At 33.8% G+C, this 16,897-nt stretch overlaps 1 protein-coding gene across 1 annotated transcript; it reads right to left on the bottom strand.

The window, feature by feature from the left end:
• Window positions 1-126: 126 nt before the first annotated feature.
• On the bottom strand, window positions 127-4,486 carry LOC110689073 (BTB/POZ domain-containing protein At5g03250-like). The gene is made up of 4 exons (XM_021865810.1): window positions 4,058-4,486; window positions 2,831-2,900; window positions 1,490-2,710; window positions 127-1,405 (listed from the first exon to the last, which is right to left on the bottom strand). The coding sequence occupies exons 1-4, from the start codon at window positions 4,114-4,116 to the stop codon at window positions 896-898; spliced, it is 1,860 nt and encodes a 619-aa protein (XP_021721502.1). The 5' UTR covers window positions 4,117-4,486; the 3' UTR covers window positions 127-895.
• Window positions 4,487-16,897: the final 12,411 nt, after the last annotated feature.

Below are 16,897 nucleotides of genomic sequence, written 5' to 3'. Positions count from 1 at the left end.
ATATCATTTGATGCATTTGATTTTTGACGTTTAAACTTGTCTATAGAGACACTTTATATTGAGGGGCCGTTTGGTTGGGGTTAATAATCAAAGGGAAAGGGAATGAACATGCCTCATTCCCTTTGTTGCTGTTTGTTTGTCATTTTTTTCATTCCCTTTACCTATTTTTATTTTTGAGTTTACCTCAAATTCTTCTATCTTGATTCCCCACCCTCCCCTAGACTTTCCCATTCCCTTTCCTAAGCCTCCACTACACACACCAGCCCACTACCTTACCCACTTACCCCCACCGCAAAACCACATCGCCGAAGCTGGCCTAGTCCTCGTCGGATCTCGTCCAGTCCTCGCTGGTAGGTGCCGCACCTTCCCTTCTCCAAATTGGAACCCATCGCACCTTCCTTAGAAGAATTCTCCCCTCGTCGGAAAAAATTAACTTGCCCGAAAACCCAGCCTCGTCCCCTTAAAACCGCCGACTGTCGCTGCCCTTACCCTCGAAACCCTAGCGGAAGTAGGTGATTTACTTTGTTACCATACTGCCAGAATAAGTAAACGAAACACCCTCTTCCGTAATATACCAAAAGGACTGTCAAATCTAGAAAACAAAAATGCCACACAAACTAATAAACTTTCAAGCTGGATTATATCAAAACAAGATGTCCAATGCTTATTCTGATCAAGCTTGTTCGAAAACTTAGGGAGAGGAAGCAGTGTAGGAAAATCAGTAAGACAGTAACGCAATAACTTACATTACAACGAACTAAGTAGAAAAAAGTCACGAGTGTTGAATTTCTGCAACATAAAAGAACCTTTCTAACAAGAAAATGTAGAACATAGGAGTCTTTAAAACTAAAGTACCAAGCAGAAAATGAGAAGCAAACACAAAATCATTACCCTTCTAATTTTGATTTGTACCATCTAACTCTGTAAACTTTGTATTCTCCAACTCTTGGGTTTTGAGAAGAGATGCTTGTTGCACTTTTGTAAGCCCAGATTTTGGCTGGATTAACTGAGCACGCGGTTTAGGTCTGGCAAACATTTTCGAAAATATGCTCCATTTTTTCTTGGTCTTAGTCATTTTCTGTATCTCTTTTTTCATAGTTTGATATTCCTTCTCAAGCTCAGAAACTCGATTCCTCACATCACCAGCAACCACTAAAGCTCGATCCTGATCCACAATCTCATCTTGATCTCTATTTTGCGAGCTATCGAGGTTATCAGACAAGAAAAACCATCCAGAGATCTGAGTTCGAAGTCTTAGTTGTTCAAAGAAAAGGACTTGGACTACCATTCGAAGTGGCAACCGCTCATTTTGTGCTGCATGAGTACTGGCTTCTAGTGACAGCTTCTGACAATTCATTAACCTGCAAATTTGCTCCCTCTCGGACTCTGTGAGCCATGGATGTGCCTGCAATAAGTAGCATATAAGGATTTTTAATGTATTGTTACTATCTCTATTATTTGGAACATACAAAAGGGAAATAGGCGATACCTTAAGATAGATATCAACGGCATGGTAGAAAGCATCATATCTAGGCCTTGCATAATCAGGGATCACAGCAGCAAGAGCCTGGAATTTGGGAGCCTTAACATTGACATCAGGGGCAACCTCAGCAAGGTAAAAATCAATAAGTTCGGCCACCAAAGTCATGGAAGCAATAGATTCAGATGCATTTATCAACTGGACACCATCTTCTGCTGTTGTAGGAGAAGATGTTCCAGACACGCCTAACTGCATTTTCATGAAATGATCGGCAATCCTCTGAACACAATCAGTATCATACAATGTTTCTAACGCAAACCCTGTGTTTGGAATTAGCAAATCTACCAATGTGGCTTGGTCTAGTTGAGCTCCTACCCTTTTCTCCAAATTTTCCAAGCAAGGCGGATTACAATGTAAGTTCATAGCAGTTTTCAGTAGCCTTAGCAGAAATTTGGTTGGTGTGACGCCTTTTTGTGTAGGAAGTAGATTTACGATGTCTTCAAGAAGGTTCCCTTGGTCAACTTCAGACAACAGAGTAGTTGAAGTCTCTGATCCTTGCTTGGTTGTATCCTTTTCAGCTTGCTTATTCAAAAGAGGGATATTAGTCCTAGCGTAAAACATGATTGAACCAGAAACTCTTTCAGGTTTCATTCCCCTTGCTTCAACAGCTTTAATAAGCCTCATATAAAGCGAAAAACTAAGAGAAGATACATCCTCATACCACCAATCATCAGCAGTAGTAATCTGTGACTTGCTCCCTGAAGAAATCCTGTTCCATAAAGACTTCTCTTTGGAGTTCTTACTTTGTCCACTAACTGGCCATCCAAACAAGCTAGGATCCGAACATGCTTTAATCGCCAAGGAATTTATGCACCTTGACACAACATGAGCTTCCTCTGCTTGCTCGAGAACTTCTTCACAGGTCACAAGAGCCTGCATCGAGTCTGTCCAGCTGCTGAATACTTCACTAAAAAAGGCCTCAGTTTGGGCAATGAGATTTCCCTCCCCATACTCTTCAGTCATTTCGAGGTATTCTCCTGCACAACGTAGAGAGACTACGTTGGAGGGATTAATCTCAAGCTTCATTCCATAACAAAATTTAGCAACAAGTTCAAATGCCTTGGATCCACCAGGTACTTCATCGAGTCTGACGATGCAGCTTGATCCATCCTCACTTGTGAACTCTCCAATAAGCTTCTCTAGCAGTCCACTTCTTGAGATCAAGGGAAACTACGAAAATACGAAAGTATAAGAATAGATTAAACACATACAAGTATACAACATAATGAAAATAATCACACATATTTAATAACTAATTTACATATATATATGGATGTAAAATCATTATACCTTGTGTAAGTGAAAAGATATATCACCAATATCTATGGTAACATCACTTGCAAGACCAGATGAACAAATCCTGTAAATATAAGATACTGATATTCAAATATTTGAAGAAAAAAAAAATAGATACAGAAAAAAAAGGATACAATTGGAAACCAACAAAATTGTAAAGAAGTATTCTATGGAAATATTGAACTAATACCAAACTTAAAAGGCTAAAAGTATTCACTACAATAATTCTTCAGTACAATATTTTTTTTTTTTATTATTATTTTTTTTAAGACAATTCTTCAGTACAATATATACAAGTAATTTTTTCAAAAAAAAAATAAAATAAAATATACAAGTAATATTTTGAGTTTTGCGTTTGCCAACATACAATTTGAATGCAAATATTTCATTACTTGTATCTTTTAGTAAAATATATATGAAAACAACTTGAAGTTGTACAAAGAAACTAAAAATCACAACATTAATCAATCAACACTTCATTAGATTTTGACATGTTACTAAAATGTATTAAATTTCAATGTTTCATGTAATAGAAAATGAAAGAAAATAATAAAGACAACACAAAATAACACCAATGTTATTTTCACCCGTTCAACATGTTTGTAAGCGAGATTTCATCCCATATCTTGGCCATCACATAGTATTATTTATTCCTTATACTTTAACAATCAAAACAAGTTGTTGTTTATAGTTTATAATTTACTCCTATTATTGATAAATTTTATATTTTTTCTTGTTTATAACATATATCTAAAAGAAATGTTTATGATACAAAGAAAATTAATTTTCCATAATACCAATTTAAGCTCAAATTGATTATAATGCAGGTTTCATTCCTCCATATCAAATCACATGTAATTACTCAATAGCACAATAAACAAAAAACAATAACAAGTATTTTGTAATCTTCTATTAAACTTTTCCATCTATTACAAATACATTGATAAGCTATCTTTTATTGTCATTTTGACTACAAACCATTTAATTATAATTTCACAAAATTTTTTTATTTTTACATTTTTCATTCCAAACAATTACAAGTACAACAAAAAATTATAATCGATAGGAATTTCCCTTATCCTCCCGTCCTAAAAAGAAAGAATGTAAAATTCTTTTCCTTAAAACTATATGGATCCGTCTAAAATCCTTGGTTCAACGACTCAAAACTACTAATCAAGATGATAAAATGAACAAGTGATGAAAGAAAGTAACGTAACATACCAAGTTTGGCCTTCACGACGCAAAGAGTCAGATTTAGAGCCAATTCTCATGCATGCCATGTAATCTAATAGATGAATTATACACACTAATTAACCATTCAACTGAGAAAGAAAGAAAGAAAGAAAATGAGCAAACATTAAAATGACACAAGACAAAAAAAAAAATGTGGGGTTTTTTTAGTTGTTATTAAATCCAAAATTTCCTACCATAAAGATATAAAAACAAATAAAAAGGGAAATAATAAAACATAGAAAAGCATCTAAATGAGAAAATAAGTTGCGAGTATTAAGGTAGGTAAAAGGTCAGAAAGAATTAATCTATTCAATAGGATGTTTCATCTAGAAAATACCATGATATTAGGAGTTGGCAAAACAACTTAATGTTGATGCACCTTGTTAATTGTTAATTTGTTATATCTTCGGATTACATCCCCACTTTAATGTAATTGTTTTATTCCGTAATATATTCCATTAATACTTTCTTTGTCACATAACGTAGTGCATATATTTTTATGGGTGATCCAAAATATTGTATGTACTAGTTTATATTCATTTTACATCATACACTAATTTTTTTTCTTTACCTTTCTCTTACCATAATACCATATAAAATACATGATACATCTATACATTTCCCAATTAAGCACTAATTCAAATTTACGGTAATGCTATAGCCCATAAGCATTTAGAGCCTGTTCTGATTGAATGAACTGAGTTGAACTAAACTGAACAAAATTTATTGGAGCTGAGCTGAATTGAACTGAATATTTTATGAGAGAAGGAAATTAAGAACTGAACTGAACTTATTGGAGCTGAATTAAATTGAACTGAACTGAACTGAAAGTAAGCTGAAGAGAACATACCCTTAATGTACTTCCTTTTTTAATATTAAGTCGGAAATTTATCGAAAATTCACGAGTAAATCGGTGTAATAAATGTTTGTTTTTTGTCAATTCTTTCCACTTTTAGCATGTTAAATGCAGCCCATATATCTTTTCCCTTAAATTTATACAGTTTTCATATTAAATACCCTTACATAAAAAGATTTATAATGTGTCATTATCTATCTTTTGTTTTTTAAAATTTCACATATTATCATTTGATCAAGGATTTAGATATAAATAACAAGAGACAAGACTAGATTTTGAAAGAGAGGATCACTCGATTGTGGGAAGTATTAAACCCAAAGAGGAACATTGGTCGAACTAGGTCAAGCTAATAATGCCAAAAGTTCAAATGTGACATTAAAATACTAGAGGCAATAGTAATTTATTTACAAGTAACAATAGTTAAAATAATTTTTTTTCAACAAAAAAAAAGTTTTAAATAATGATAATAATAATAATGGGTACCATAAAAAACTTCGAAGGATGTATAAAAATAAGTACACCCTTCAAAAAACGGAATTCATGGGCAACACTAGAGGTATGTACTAGTTAAATGTTAAAGCTCGCCAAGTGTTATCATGACTAGGCAGATGATGTGGCCCCATGTCATACAATTACTATAAGATGTTCAAGCTAAGGAGATTAATCACCACCATTATTCTTTTAATAAGTAATAACTCTCATAACCCTCTATTTAAGAGGATGTTTAAGGTGATTATTCACCTCCCTTGTTGCTTGAGATTCTTCTTCTATGTTCTTTCATGTTTCTCTATAAATAGAAGAATCATTTTTTTTTATCCTGACTTTTAGACTTAAAAAATAAATCAAGCACAACAGTCTAAACACATTCTCTATTGGGCATAAGTTACTTGACTCAAACTTTCCACCCAAAAGTGTCTCTGTGGGGAAATGGTATGTTAACCTTAAGGAAAGTGCTGACGAATACAATTGAGCACCTTGGTTGCGTCAAAATTCATTTTCAAGTTAGTGATTTGCATCATGACACACCGATATTATTCCATTATTGTTTGTGAGATTATCTTTTTTATCTTAAATATTTTTATACTATTTAATTTGTACTATATTACTCCTTTATTTACAACAAAGGTAACTAATTTAATATTTTTCTATATTTTATCACATAATTTTTATTATAAAACCTCATTTATAATATACATATTTTTTATACTATACTAGGGCAGCCATCGCTCACGTTGCGAGTGGGGTGGCCAGCCCTTTCGGCTTAATTTTTCTCGGCTTGTGTTTGAACTTCACATGGAGTTAATTACACATGATTTAACAATGCTCAAAAGCTAACAAATAAGTAAAAAATTAACTTAGACAAAATGCTTTTAAGAATTTAGCTTTGTAGTTAAATTAGCAGGTATTAGCTCTACATTGCTCCACTTATAGCTTCTTTGTCTACCCTTGATAATTCCATTGAATCCCTTCTTACCTTTCTTCCCCTTTTCACATAGTCAGTTTGGTTTCTTTTCTTCCTATACATCTATTTCGGCACAATCATAAATTAATTTCATTAGCCTCAATGTCCTTTAAACACAATTATGGGTAAGTCGTTAATTTTGATTTTTGACCTTCACAAAATAAAGAAAAAATACACCCACATAAAGCAACAACCTTTAGATGTCCAGTGACTAATGTTTTCATGTAATTAAACCATAACCCCCATTAAATTTAAAATATTTTAAACTTTAATTTATTATTCCAATTTTCATTTAATTTCTAATTAATTGATGGGTTTTTCAAATTCATCCATCTAATGGAGTCACCAAGCCAAGATAATATTGCTAGGAAGTTTGTGAAATATAGAGCAAGAAAAGGCAAATAACCAAATTCATCATTCTTCTTATTATCATTCACTATCTATATTCCACTTTCTGGCAATTAATCTCATTTTCATGTACCCACATTTGATCAACACTTCACATCCTTGCTAAAGCCCCTTATTTTTCTCCTCTTAAAATACTAATACAATTGCAAATGAGCTTAACGGTACTACTTAAATTTGATAAAAAAAATTATAATTTGGAATTAATAGCAAATGGAAACTTGTAGATAATAATCAAATCAATCTTTCACATTAAAAAAATGTGAAAGCTCTTAAAATTATACCAATTCGTACTACAATATATAGGGGTGAAACGTTAAGTATATTAATTTTATAAATATATGACCAATTGGAAACTAAGTGATTTTGATTTAAATTGTTCTTATATAATTTTGGGATGGTGAACAGAGATGGAGAAGAAATAGAAAGTAAAAATGTTCATGAGTAATCAGACAATCAGTACATCAAGGAAGGTGAACAGAGAAAGGAGAAGAAAGCTCAAAACTAAAAAATGGTTAAGAAAATGTACGGACAATTTCCCAATCCAATGAGAAATTAGGAAAATTACATATGAGGGTAATAAGGTATATAAATATTTTGAGGGGTATAATGGTGCGTGCACAATTCATAAGAGCAATCTTCTACTTTTTATAAGGTAGAAAGGGGTATAATGATTCATGCATTATTCATAAGAGCAATCTCCTACTTTTTATAAGGTAGCTTAGGGATATTAAAAAGAGTATCTAAATTTGTGTATGTGCCACATGTATCCTCTATTACACAAGTACTGCCACATCATCATTCAACGACCTTTAACATCATGCTGCATTCAATGTTCTCAATAAAAAATGCATCAAAGAGATTCGAACCCAAAACCTCATTGAATGAAAACATGTATTACCATCTTAGCTATAATAAATCATGTTTATTAATTCACATTTATGTATAAATACAAGTATTAGAATGTAGAACAAAAACAAAATAAATACAAAACAAGTTATTTTGTCATTGTATTCTAATTCTTTTTTTTTTAACATAAAAAGGCAAATCATTCATTAACGATAATCAAGGTTCACAAGCATAAGCTTAACAAACAAGACAAAGTTCCACCCCATAGGCCTAATATGAAAACTACCTGCAGATAATCCAACCCCAAAATTACAAATCACTCCTGCAACCATGTTACACATCACTAAATCAGGCAAAAACACATGATAATAGCCAACAGAACTCTCTAGCAAATGAACAATAATGCTAAAGCAGTTAAATACTCGTAGTGATATCCTCCTCATAAGAGTTCAGAGTACAAGAAGGAGATTCATCAAAGAATTTAGCACCACCTCCCTGCTGTACAACCAAATTAGCAAGGATATGAGCCACCTGATTCGCTTCCCTTGGCATATAATTGAAGTCAAACGAGCATCCCTTGCCGAGGAGAGCTTGCATATCCATAAGAATCGCTGCCAAATCATGAGTTTGATGCTTGGCCACGTCCTGAATTGTGCGCTTAAGGGATAAAGCATCTGTCTCAATGATGACATCCTTGAGTTGAGCGTCCACCGCCATTTGCATACCCCCATGGATAGCCATAAGTTCAGCGTGAGCAGGTCTGTTAGCAGCAAAGCTCCATGCCTTACCAAAGAACCATGTGCCATCAGAGAGCCTAGCCACCACCCCCGCACCAGCCTTCTCTTTTCCTTGCCACGCACCATCACAATTGATCTTGACACAGCTTCCCAAAGGCCTCTGCCACCTTGATTCCCGAATCAGATTAACAGGAAGTCTAGCATTGCCCTGAAAAGTATTGAGAGTAACATCCAAGTCCAACTTATATTTATTAAATAACGAAATGGGGTGATACACAGCTTGTTGAAAAACAGTGTAGTTTCGTGCCTTCCAAATGTACCACAAGGCAATCGAGAAGGCAACCTTCCAAGTAGTACTCATCCCTAGATTATAGTTAACCCAACCTTCCCAATTAAGATTGAAAAAAATATTATAGTTAAAGTCTTTATCCATTTTATTTAGGCCAAAAATCCTAGACCACAAGGTTCTAGTATTAACGCAATCCCTAAACAAATGCATATGACTCTCATCACTGAGGTTACATCTTGTACAAATTGGGTCGAAGTTATCAATTCTCAAGGCCAAAATAGTAGCAGTAGGAAGAATGTGATGACAAATGTTCCAAACAAGCATTTTATATTTAAAAGGGATAGGCATATGCCATAATTTCTTCCAATTAATAGAGGGGAAAGAATGATGAGTAACAAAATTAGAAGCAAGCTTGTAAGCACTCCAGATACTAAATTTTCCATTTGTCTCCACTCCCCAACATAAAGTATCCTCCATCGAGGCAACTCTAGGAAGTGGAATACTTTCAATAAGTTTACAAAGGTAATCCGGTATGATATGCTTGATTTTGTTAGTATTCCACATTCCATTGTCAATAATATGACTAACCCCCCAATGAGCCATGGAGTTAGGAATAGGTTTGTCAATGACTAAGTAAATGGGCTTATCCCCCACCCAATGATGGAACCAAAGACATATATCCCTTCCATTCCCTATTCTATACGAAATACCCTTCAAGAGAAGATCCTTCCCTTTGAGAATATCCTTCCAAAGAGGGGAATCATTAGAATTAGGGATACTATTAAGGAAGGTGGAGCGTTTAAAATATCTAGCACGAATAATTCTTACCCAAAGCTTATCCGGTTCATGAATGATTCTCCAACCAAGTTTAGCTATAAAAGCAAGATTCCAATTCCTAAGATTACGCATACCAAGACCTCCTAACCCGGAAGGGAGACAAACCTTTTCCCAACTAGTTCTAGGAAGATAATGAGATTTATCCACTTTATTCCAAAGGAACCTCCTACAACTCCTCTCAAGATCCTTAGTGATGGCACTAGGAAGCAAAGTAGTTTGCATGACATAAAGGGGATAGGAGTTAAGGACAGATTTAATTAGAGTACATCTTCCGGCCATACACTAGTAGAAAAATACAAAAAGGAAACCCCCAATTGGCACCGGTTCAGGCCAAACCGGTGCCAAAAACCGGCCTACAATTGGGCGGGGATTTAGACCAAGAACAATGGCACCGGTTCAGCTCAAACCGGTGCCAAAAATAAAAAGGCCACCGGTGCCACTGAACCGGTGCTCTAAAAAAAACCGGCCTTTTCCTTTATATATACCCTAATATAAGCTAACCTTCCTCCTTCTCTCTCATCCTTCTCTCTCCTCTAATCTCGATCGGCGCCTCTCCATCTCTCTCCTCTGATCTCGATCGGCGCCGGCGTTCCTTTCCTCCCCTCCTTCTCTCTCCGACCTCTCTTCTTTGTCCTCTCTCCCCTCTCTGTCCTCTCTGTCCTCTTCTGTCTCGATCTCCGACCTCTCTTCTGTCTTCTGCCCACCACCACCGACGCCACTAACCACCGACGCCACCAAGTCCACTTATTTTCAGGTCAAATTTGAGGTTAGTGCATGTTTCTGGGTTTAATTATTCGGGATAAGGGTTTTTGGGTTTAATTATTTATGTTATATGCCTTAATTTTTTTGGGTTTGATTGTTGTAATATTGTTCGAAATTAATTGGTGTAATTGATCTTGGAATTATTTGGGTTAATTGATTTTGTCATTTTTTGCACTTAATTGATTTTTCGAAAATTCTGGGTTTAATTGATTTTCGAAAGTTTTGGGTTAATTGATTTTCTGGGTTTGCTGGGTTTAATTGATTGCTGGGTTTGATTTTGGCTTAATTGATTTTGTCAATATAATTCATTGTTTGTGCGGTTTTCTGGGTTTTCTGGATTGATTTTCTCTTTCTCTTTCATGCATGAGTTTTCTGGGTTATTGTTTCTCGTATTTTTTTTAGTTTTAATAATTTCTGTGTTTTAATTGATGCAGGTGTTAATTCATGCTACAAGGATTCAAGACTTTGATTTTGGAATATTGTTTTTATGTTGTAATTTTTTTATTGTTTTTTATTTTTTTTACAATTTCAGTTTCTGAGTTGAATTTCATTATAATTCATTGTAATTTTTTAATTTTTTTTTGGTATTGTACAATAACAATGTACTTGTTGAATATAATGTGATTTACCATTGTTTTGATCTTGAATATAAAAATTTCAAGACTCCGTATTTTACCATTTATTTTTGTTTGGTTCGTATTTCTGATGTTTGTTTGTATATTATTTTTATTATTATTGCAAGAAAAAAATAAAAAATTATTTCAAGATCACCTTTTGTATTTTTAATGTAAGCCTCTTCCTGCTCTTCCACTGCTAGCAAATTGTAGACACCCATTTGTGTCTCCCCAAAACCAAACCCAGTGATGAGTACCTTTTATGTCGAATCATAATCGAATGAGGTGAAAGTGTGGAAAGTCTAGTGTTGCGGATAGTTTTAATTTCTTTTCACTTCTCTTTATTTTTTGAAAATTTATTTTAAGAAAACAGACAATCCAGTTTGGTTGGTCCATGATATGGGTCCAATATTAGTGTAGTTGGATGGGGCTTGAAAAGAGCTTTCCAACGATATATTATAAGCCCAATTTCGATGAATATTGAGGAAGTTATAGCCAAATTACCAAACTGGGCCCGGTTTGAGCCTTATATGCGGCCCAATGATCTAGGGGAGGGCCTAATATAGATTTATCTTTCCTAATGCAATTAGGAATGGTTTTAGTCTTCTAGATTCTTCTAGAAGGTTCTTTTCATTCCTAATTCAATTAGCATTGATAAATTGACTTTTGTTGACTTTTCAGAGTTTTAATTAAAATCAAAGAACGTTTTTTTTAGGAAGATACGATTTTATCCTCCTGTACGGCAATTTCTATTTGATTTTAAGAAAACGCGTTAATTTCTGAATCAGCGCCAAACGCCAACTGTAGCGCCTGGTGCTACGCTTGGCGCCTGGCGCTAGCATTGACGTCTGGCGCTAATGTTTGCGTCTGGCGCCAATAGCCAGCGTTGGCGCTAATTCAATTTTATCTGTGCCAGCACTCTGTTTCGATATTTTATCTTTTTGGTTGATTTTCTTTATAAATAACGTCGTAAAAACTCCGTTTTCGATAACCAATTATCACCAATTCTAATCTACAATCTGTCATTCTCTCATCAAGATTCTCTTGATTACTCTCTCTCTCTCTTTTCTAAACTAGCTTTTCTCAAACAAAATTCCGCATTCATTAGATCTAAATACACCTAGTCATATTCGAAGTTGCCTTCGCCCTAGACGTGAAAGGTTTAATTTCTGAGGGTTTGACCCCGAATCTCTATTTCAATTATTATTTAATTTAATTGTTTTGTTTATTATTTTTCTTGAAGTTACTAACGTGTGTATTTTGTTATTAGAAAGAGGTACGAGGCATCAAAGTAAGTACTTTAATGGTTTTTATTGATGTTATTATGTAGAGTTCATGCTTAGGTTGTTATTATGATTCCTAGTATCATGTCTAGGGTTTTAATACTAAGTATGATTGTTATGATGCCTTCTATTTTCTTTCCTAATATTCATGTTAGTATCATGTTAGGGCTAAATATTTGATCTTTATTGCTTAGTGACATGCTAGGGTTTGTTATTAATCTTGTTAGTATCATGCCTAGGATCTTGCTATTATTATGCTTTAACATGATTATTTTAATTATTATGATTTATAATTATGATTATAATTATTATTATGATGATTTATTATGTTGCTTGTTATTTATTGTTATTGCTTGATCACACCTTTTATGCATGTTTAAGGGAATTGGTACTTGTAATCACGCTTAATAAGATATTAATAATCTTGTTTAATTATTATGATTTATAATTATGATTATAATTATTATTATGATGATTTATTATGTTGCTTGTTATTTATTGTTATTGCTTGATCACACCTTTTATGCATGTTTAAGGGAATTGGTACTTGTAATCACGCTTAATAAGATATTAATAATCTTGTTTAGGGTTAATTTGATTATAATTCAAGTGATTTCCAATAATAGATTTATTTGTGCATTAATATTCATTCAACATAGATAAATAGGTTTAGGGTTAATCTTATTGATTGAATGTTAATCAGAAAGCGCACATGAATACGATCAGAATAAAGTAGAGGCCTATTATTAGGGCAGGTTCAATCTCTTTTAGGTTGGATTTGTACCTTCATCCCCGAACCCTATTTGGTTCAAGACCTTATGGAGTTGATGATCTCTTGGATCGTTAAGGGGTGTAACCTTCACCTCGTGAACGGTTTACAAGTTCCTAAAAAAACTTGTTGGCGACTCTTTTGCTCTATCTTCTTTCCCTTTGGACGTCACCGTACTTTATTGTATGATTACAGTGGGGTTCAACCTAGGGGATTAACACTTGAAATATTCCCTACACAAATCCCATTGAATATTTTTATTTCGAGTTTGGCAGTTGTTGGGTTCCTTAGGCTGATTCCCTTTATTTCTCTCTGTTGTATATTTTCCTTTTGTATTCTTCTGCTCCTCTTGTAACTTTCCCTCCTTTTTATTTTTCTCATCCTTTTTAAAATACTTTCTCCTTGGCGCCGCCAAAAACCAAGGGCCATAGGTTGCTTTTTTTTCCCTCCTGCAACTCTATTTTATCATCTTTATCGTTTTCTTTCTGCAAGATACTAGACTCCGCAGTAGGCTTATGGTGCTCTGTGCTTTTACCCCCTAGCAGTATCGTTGAAGGAGAATTTTCCAGCAGAGGCGTGCTGCTAGCTTGATCTTTACTTCCTTTTTCTTGCTGAAATTGCTTCTCTTTTTTTAATTGACATTGATCCTTGGAGTGGCCAATCCCACCACATTCGAAACATAAACTATGAATTTTCTCAAATTCAATCTTTTTCCATGCCTTCCCTACCCATACTTTGTTAATTAATGGCTTCTCAAGATCAATCTCAACACATACCCTAGCATAGCGGCACTTACTGATTTTATCCGTAGAGTAATCCACTCGAATTGGATTCCCAACAATTTTCGCAATGCTAGCCTCTTTATCATAATACTCAACCGGAAGTTCCGGAAATCTAATCCAAACGGACATGTTTTTGAAGCTTTCGACCGATGGCCTAAAATTAGGCTTCCATTTAGCCATCATCAGGTAATGATCCAATATAATCCAAGGGCCACCAAACAGAGCTTTTTCTAGATCATCTTGAATCGAGAATCTGAATAAAAAAACTCCATTTTCCATTTCAATAACCTCGACTCCTCCTCTTGGATTCCACATACGCTGCACTCTTTGTTGCATAAATTCAGCTCTGATTTTAACTCCAAGGCATTTTCCAATCAGTTTCATGTGCCATGGCCTTCTTAGTTCTCTAAGTTTCTCCTTCTGGAATCTGACAGCATGAGAATGTCCTGCAAGATCATCCTCCTCCTCTTCCCACTCTTGTGAAGCAATTACAATCTTTCTAGCTTCATTGAACCATTGAGAGGATTTAGAGACAGCCTCTCTAAAAGTACCACCCAATTTACCATGTGAAGTATTCAAACTCTTACTATAGCCCCCTTCATTCTCTGCTTGGGATCCTGGGCTTATAGCCTTAGCAGAATTAGTTTGCTGGATTTCTTGAGTGACTTCCATTTCAACAATCTCCTCAGATTGCTGAATTATGACATCAACCTCATTCCCTGCGTCTAACCTTACCACTGATCTATTTACTAAGTCTACTTCCTGAGTGGATGTTAATATCCATATCTGCTGCATACTCCATTTTAATAGACTAACTCTAAAGAAAAACAGAAGTGAACGGAACCCAAAAATCGAAAGACTAACTAGAACTCAGAACAAATGCAAGAAATGCATATGAGAGAACATTACTTGCTCTCAGCTAGAGGAAAGCTCCCGGAGCTCCGAACACAGAAGTGTCGAAGATGTTCCCCGATGACTAAAACTCTAGAGAGAGAAAGCTTAGGTCAGGTTTTTTTCCCAACTTTTTTTTTGATTTTAATGTATTCTAATTCACCCATAACATAAAAGTTAACAAGACTTTTAAAAATGAAATTATTCAAAGTATCACTTGGAGCGAAACCCGAGTCACACACTAGGTTTGTAACTACAAAGTGATCCAATTGTTAGTTGTAGCATATTGTAGCTTGGAAGTAAAATAAATCAATAAGACATGTAATTATTATTATTATTATTATTATTATTATTATTATTATTATTATTATTATTATTATACACAAGTCAGAATTTAAGTGAGTAATGTTATCTTTAAAACATCAAGCAACGTAGCTTGTTTGAGCAGAGTTGTATAATATAATTTAGCTACAACAATTTTTCCACTTTAATGGCAAGCTACATATATGCTTGTAATATTAATTAATTTACAAGCATGTCCCTTTTGTATACCGTTAGAGATGGTCTTATTAATGTACATATGGAGAGAAATCGGATATTTCCTCCATCCTTAATTTCACTTTATAATCTCAATTATGCTCAATTTACTTTTATTTATCCCAATTTTAGATTTTTTTAAAAATAATTCGAACTTTAGGAAAATCACTGTTTATGCTCTAAAATGGCCGGTGACATGATGAAACAATCATATATTTTGATTTTTTCTTTTATCGCTTTGTCACCAACACTTTACACTTACCTATGGTTGCCACCCCGACATCATTAAGACCATCACTAAGGCTATTTTCGGAGGTGGGGGAGGGGAAGAGTGGTTTTGCGTGGTGAGGTGGAGGAGAAGGTGGTCTGGCTTTCGATAGTGACGAGGATAACCTAGTTCTAATACAATAGCGAAATGGTTTATTAATTCAAAATTTAGTTAGGAAAAAATTATTGCACTCCACATATTATTTTGTAATTTTTTTTTGGTAATGCTATATGTTAATATACTTCATTTTTTAGTATTTTTTTTTGAGGGCACTTCATTTTTTAGTATTAAATGGGCAATTTATCGACAATTCACGAGTAAATCGGTGTAATAAATGTTTATTTATTGTCTTTTCTTTTCATTTTTAGCTTCTTATATGCTACCCTTAGGGCTGCATATATCTTTTTCCTTTTTATTATTTTATCAAACTAATTAATTTCATAACCTCATTCCCTAAATCCTGGATCTACCACCGGATCAAACCAAACTTAAAATTCTCTTCCTATAGGCTTATGCACCATGCTTGGTGCACACAAAATTTTAAATTTCTTTTTTTTTTTTAAAAAAAGACGGAATGAACATTAATTGTTTTTAATGAACATATAGCTGTTTTGTAAAGAACATATAATTGTTTTATAAAGAACATCTAGATTTAAGTTCTTTTTGTATATTTAAAGAATACCCGTAATATTAATAAGGATCACGATAATACTCCCTCCGTTCGTGAAAGTTTGACTCACTTTAATTTGTGCGGTCTCCAATGAACATTTTTGGCCATGAATATATTCGGCTATGTATAAATGAAAATTATAAAAAGTTGATATTCGAAAAATATATAATAAGGGGAATCTAATGAAATCCCACATGTTAATTTCTTTCTATTGTACTGTGTAAATCATAGATTACGTCAAAGTTATTTTATTTTGACTACATGAATAGTAAGCGAGTCGAAGTTTCAAGATCAAAGGTAGTATAATGTAATGAACATTATGTCATAAAATAATTTACATTATATTAAAACATGGGGTTAAAGATAGAACATTATTTAACAGTATGTTTTTTCTCTAAACATATATGATCATTACATTTTAATAGTACGCTCTTCTCACTGTAACTGTATATTCGTTACATTTCTATAATATGTTCATCCCATTTTTTATTTTTTTTTTATTGTTTTAATGAAACGTATGTACAATATACCATGCATGGTACATACACCTTTATGAACGAGGCTTTGAACCAAACTCCAATCATCAATTAGCAACGTCTTACATACATAGTCGTTTTCATTAACTTAATATATTAATGACTTACGTGTAGAGATTCACATGTGTAGAGGAATGTCGTTTTTTTGGTTTGAATTGATGGCTTCGTGCGAGGGGGTTAAGGATGATTATGCTAGCATATTAACACTACTAATTAGTTTATGGTTTGACTTTCGTCTCTAAAATGAAACAATTATATTAAAATAGGTTTATTCTTGGTAT

Source organism: Chenopodium quinoa, unplaced genomic scaffold (genome assembly GCF_001683475.1).
Source record: "Chenopodium quinoa cultivar QQ74 unplaced genomic scaffold, ASM168347v1, whole genome shotgun sequence".
Taxonomy (NCBI): Eukaryota; Viridiplantae; Streptophyta; class Magnoliopsida; order Caryophyllales; family Amaranthaceae; genus Chenopodium; species Chenopodium quinoa.
The sequence above is the reverse complement of the archived record's forward strand: the minus strand, read 5'-3'. Positions and strand labels throughout refer to the sequence as shown.

Excerpts from the sequence above, each read along its gene's own strand:
- LOC110689073 (XM_021865810.1), bottom strand. The coding sequence starts at position 4,116 with ATGGCATGCATGAGAATTGGCTCTAAATCTGACTCTTTGCGTCGTGAA. Across the intron at positions 2,901-4,057 it reads CGTCGTGAAGGCCAAACTTG|GATTTGTTCATCTGGTCTTG; the intron begins GTATGTTACGTT and ends TTATATTTACAG. Across the intron at positions 1,406-1,489 it reads CCGTTGATATCTATCTTAAG|GCACATCCATGGCTCACAGA; the intron begins GTATCGCCTATT and ends TACTTATTGCAG.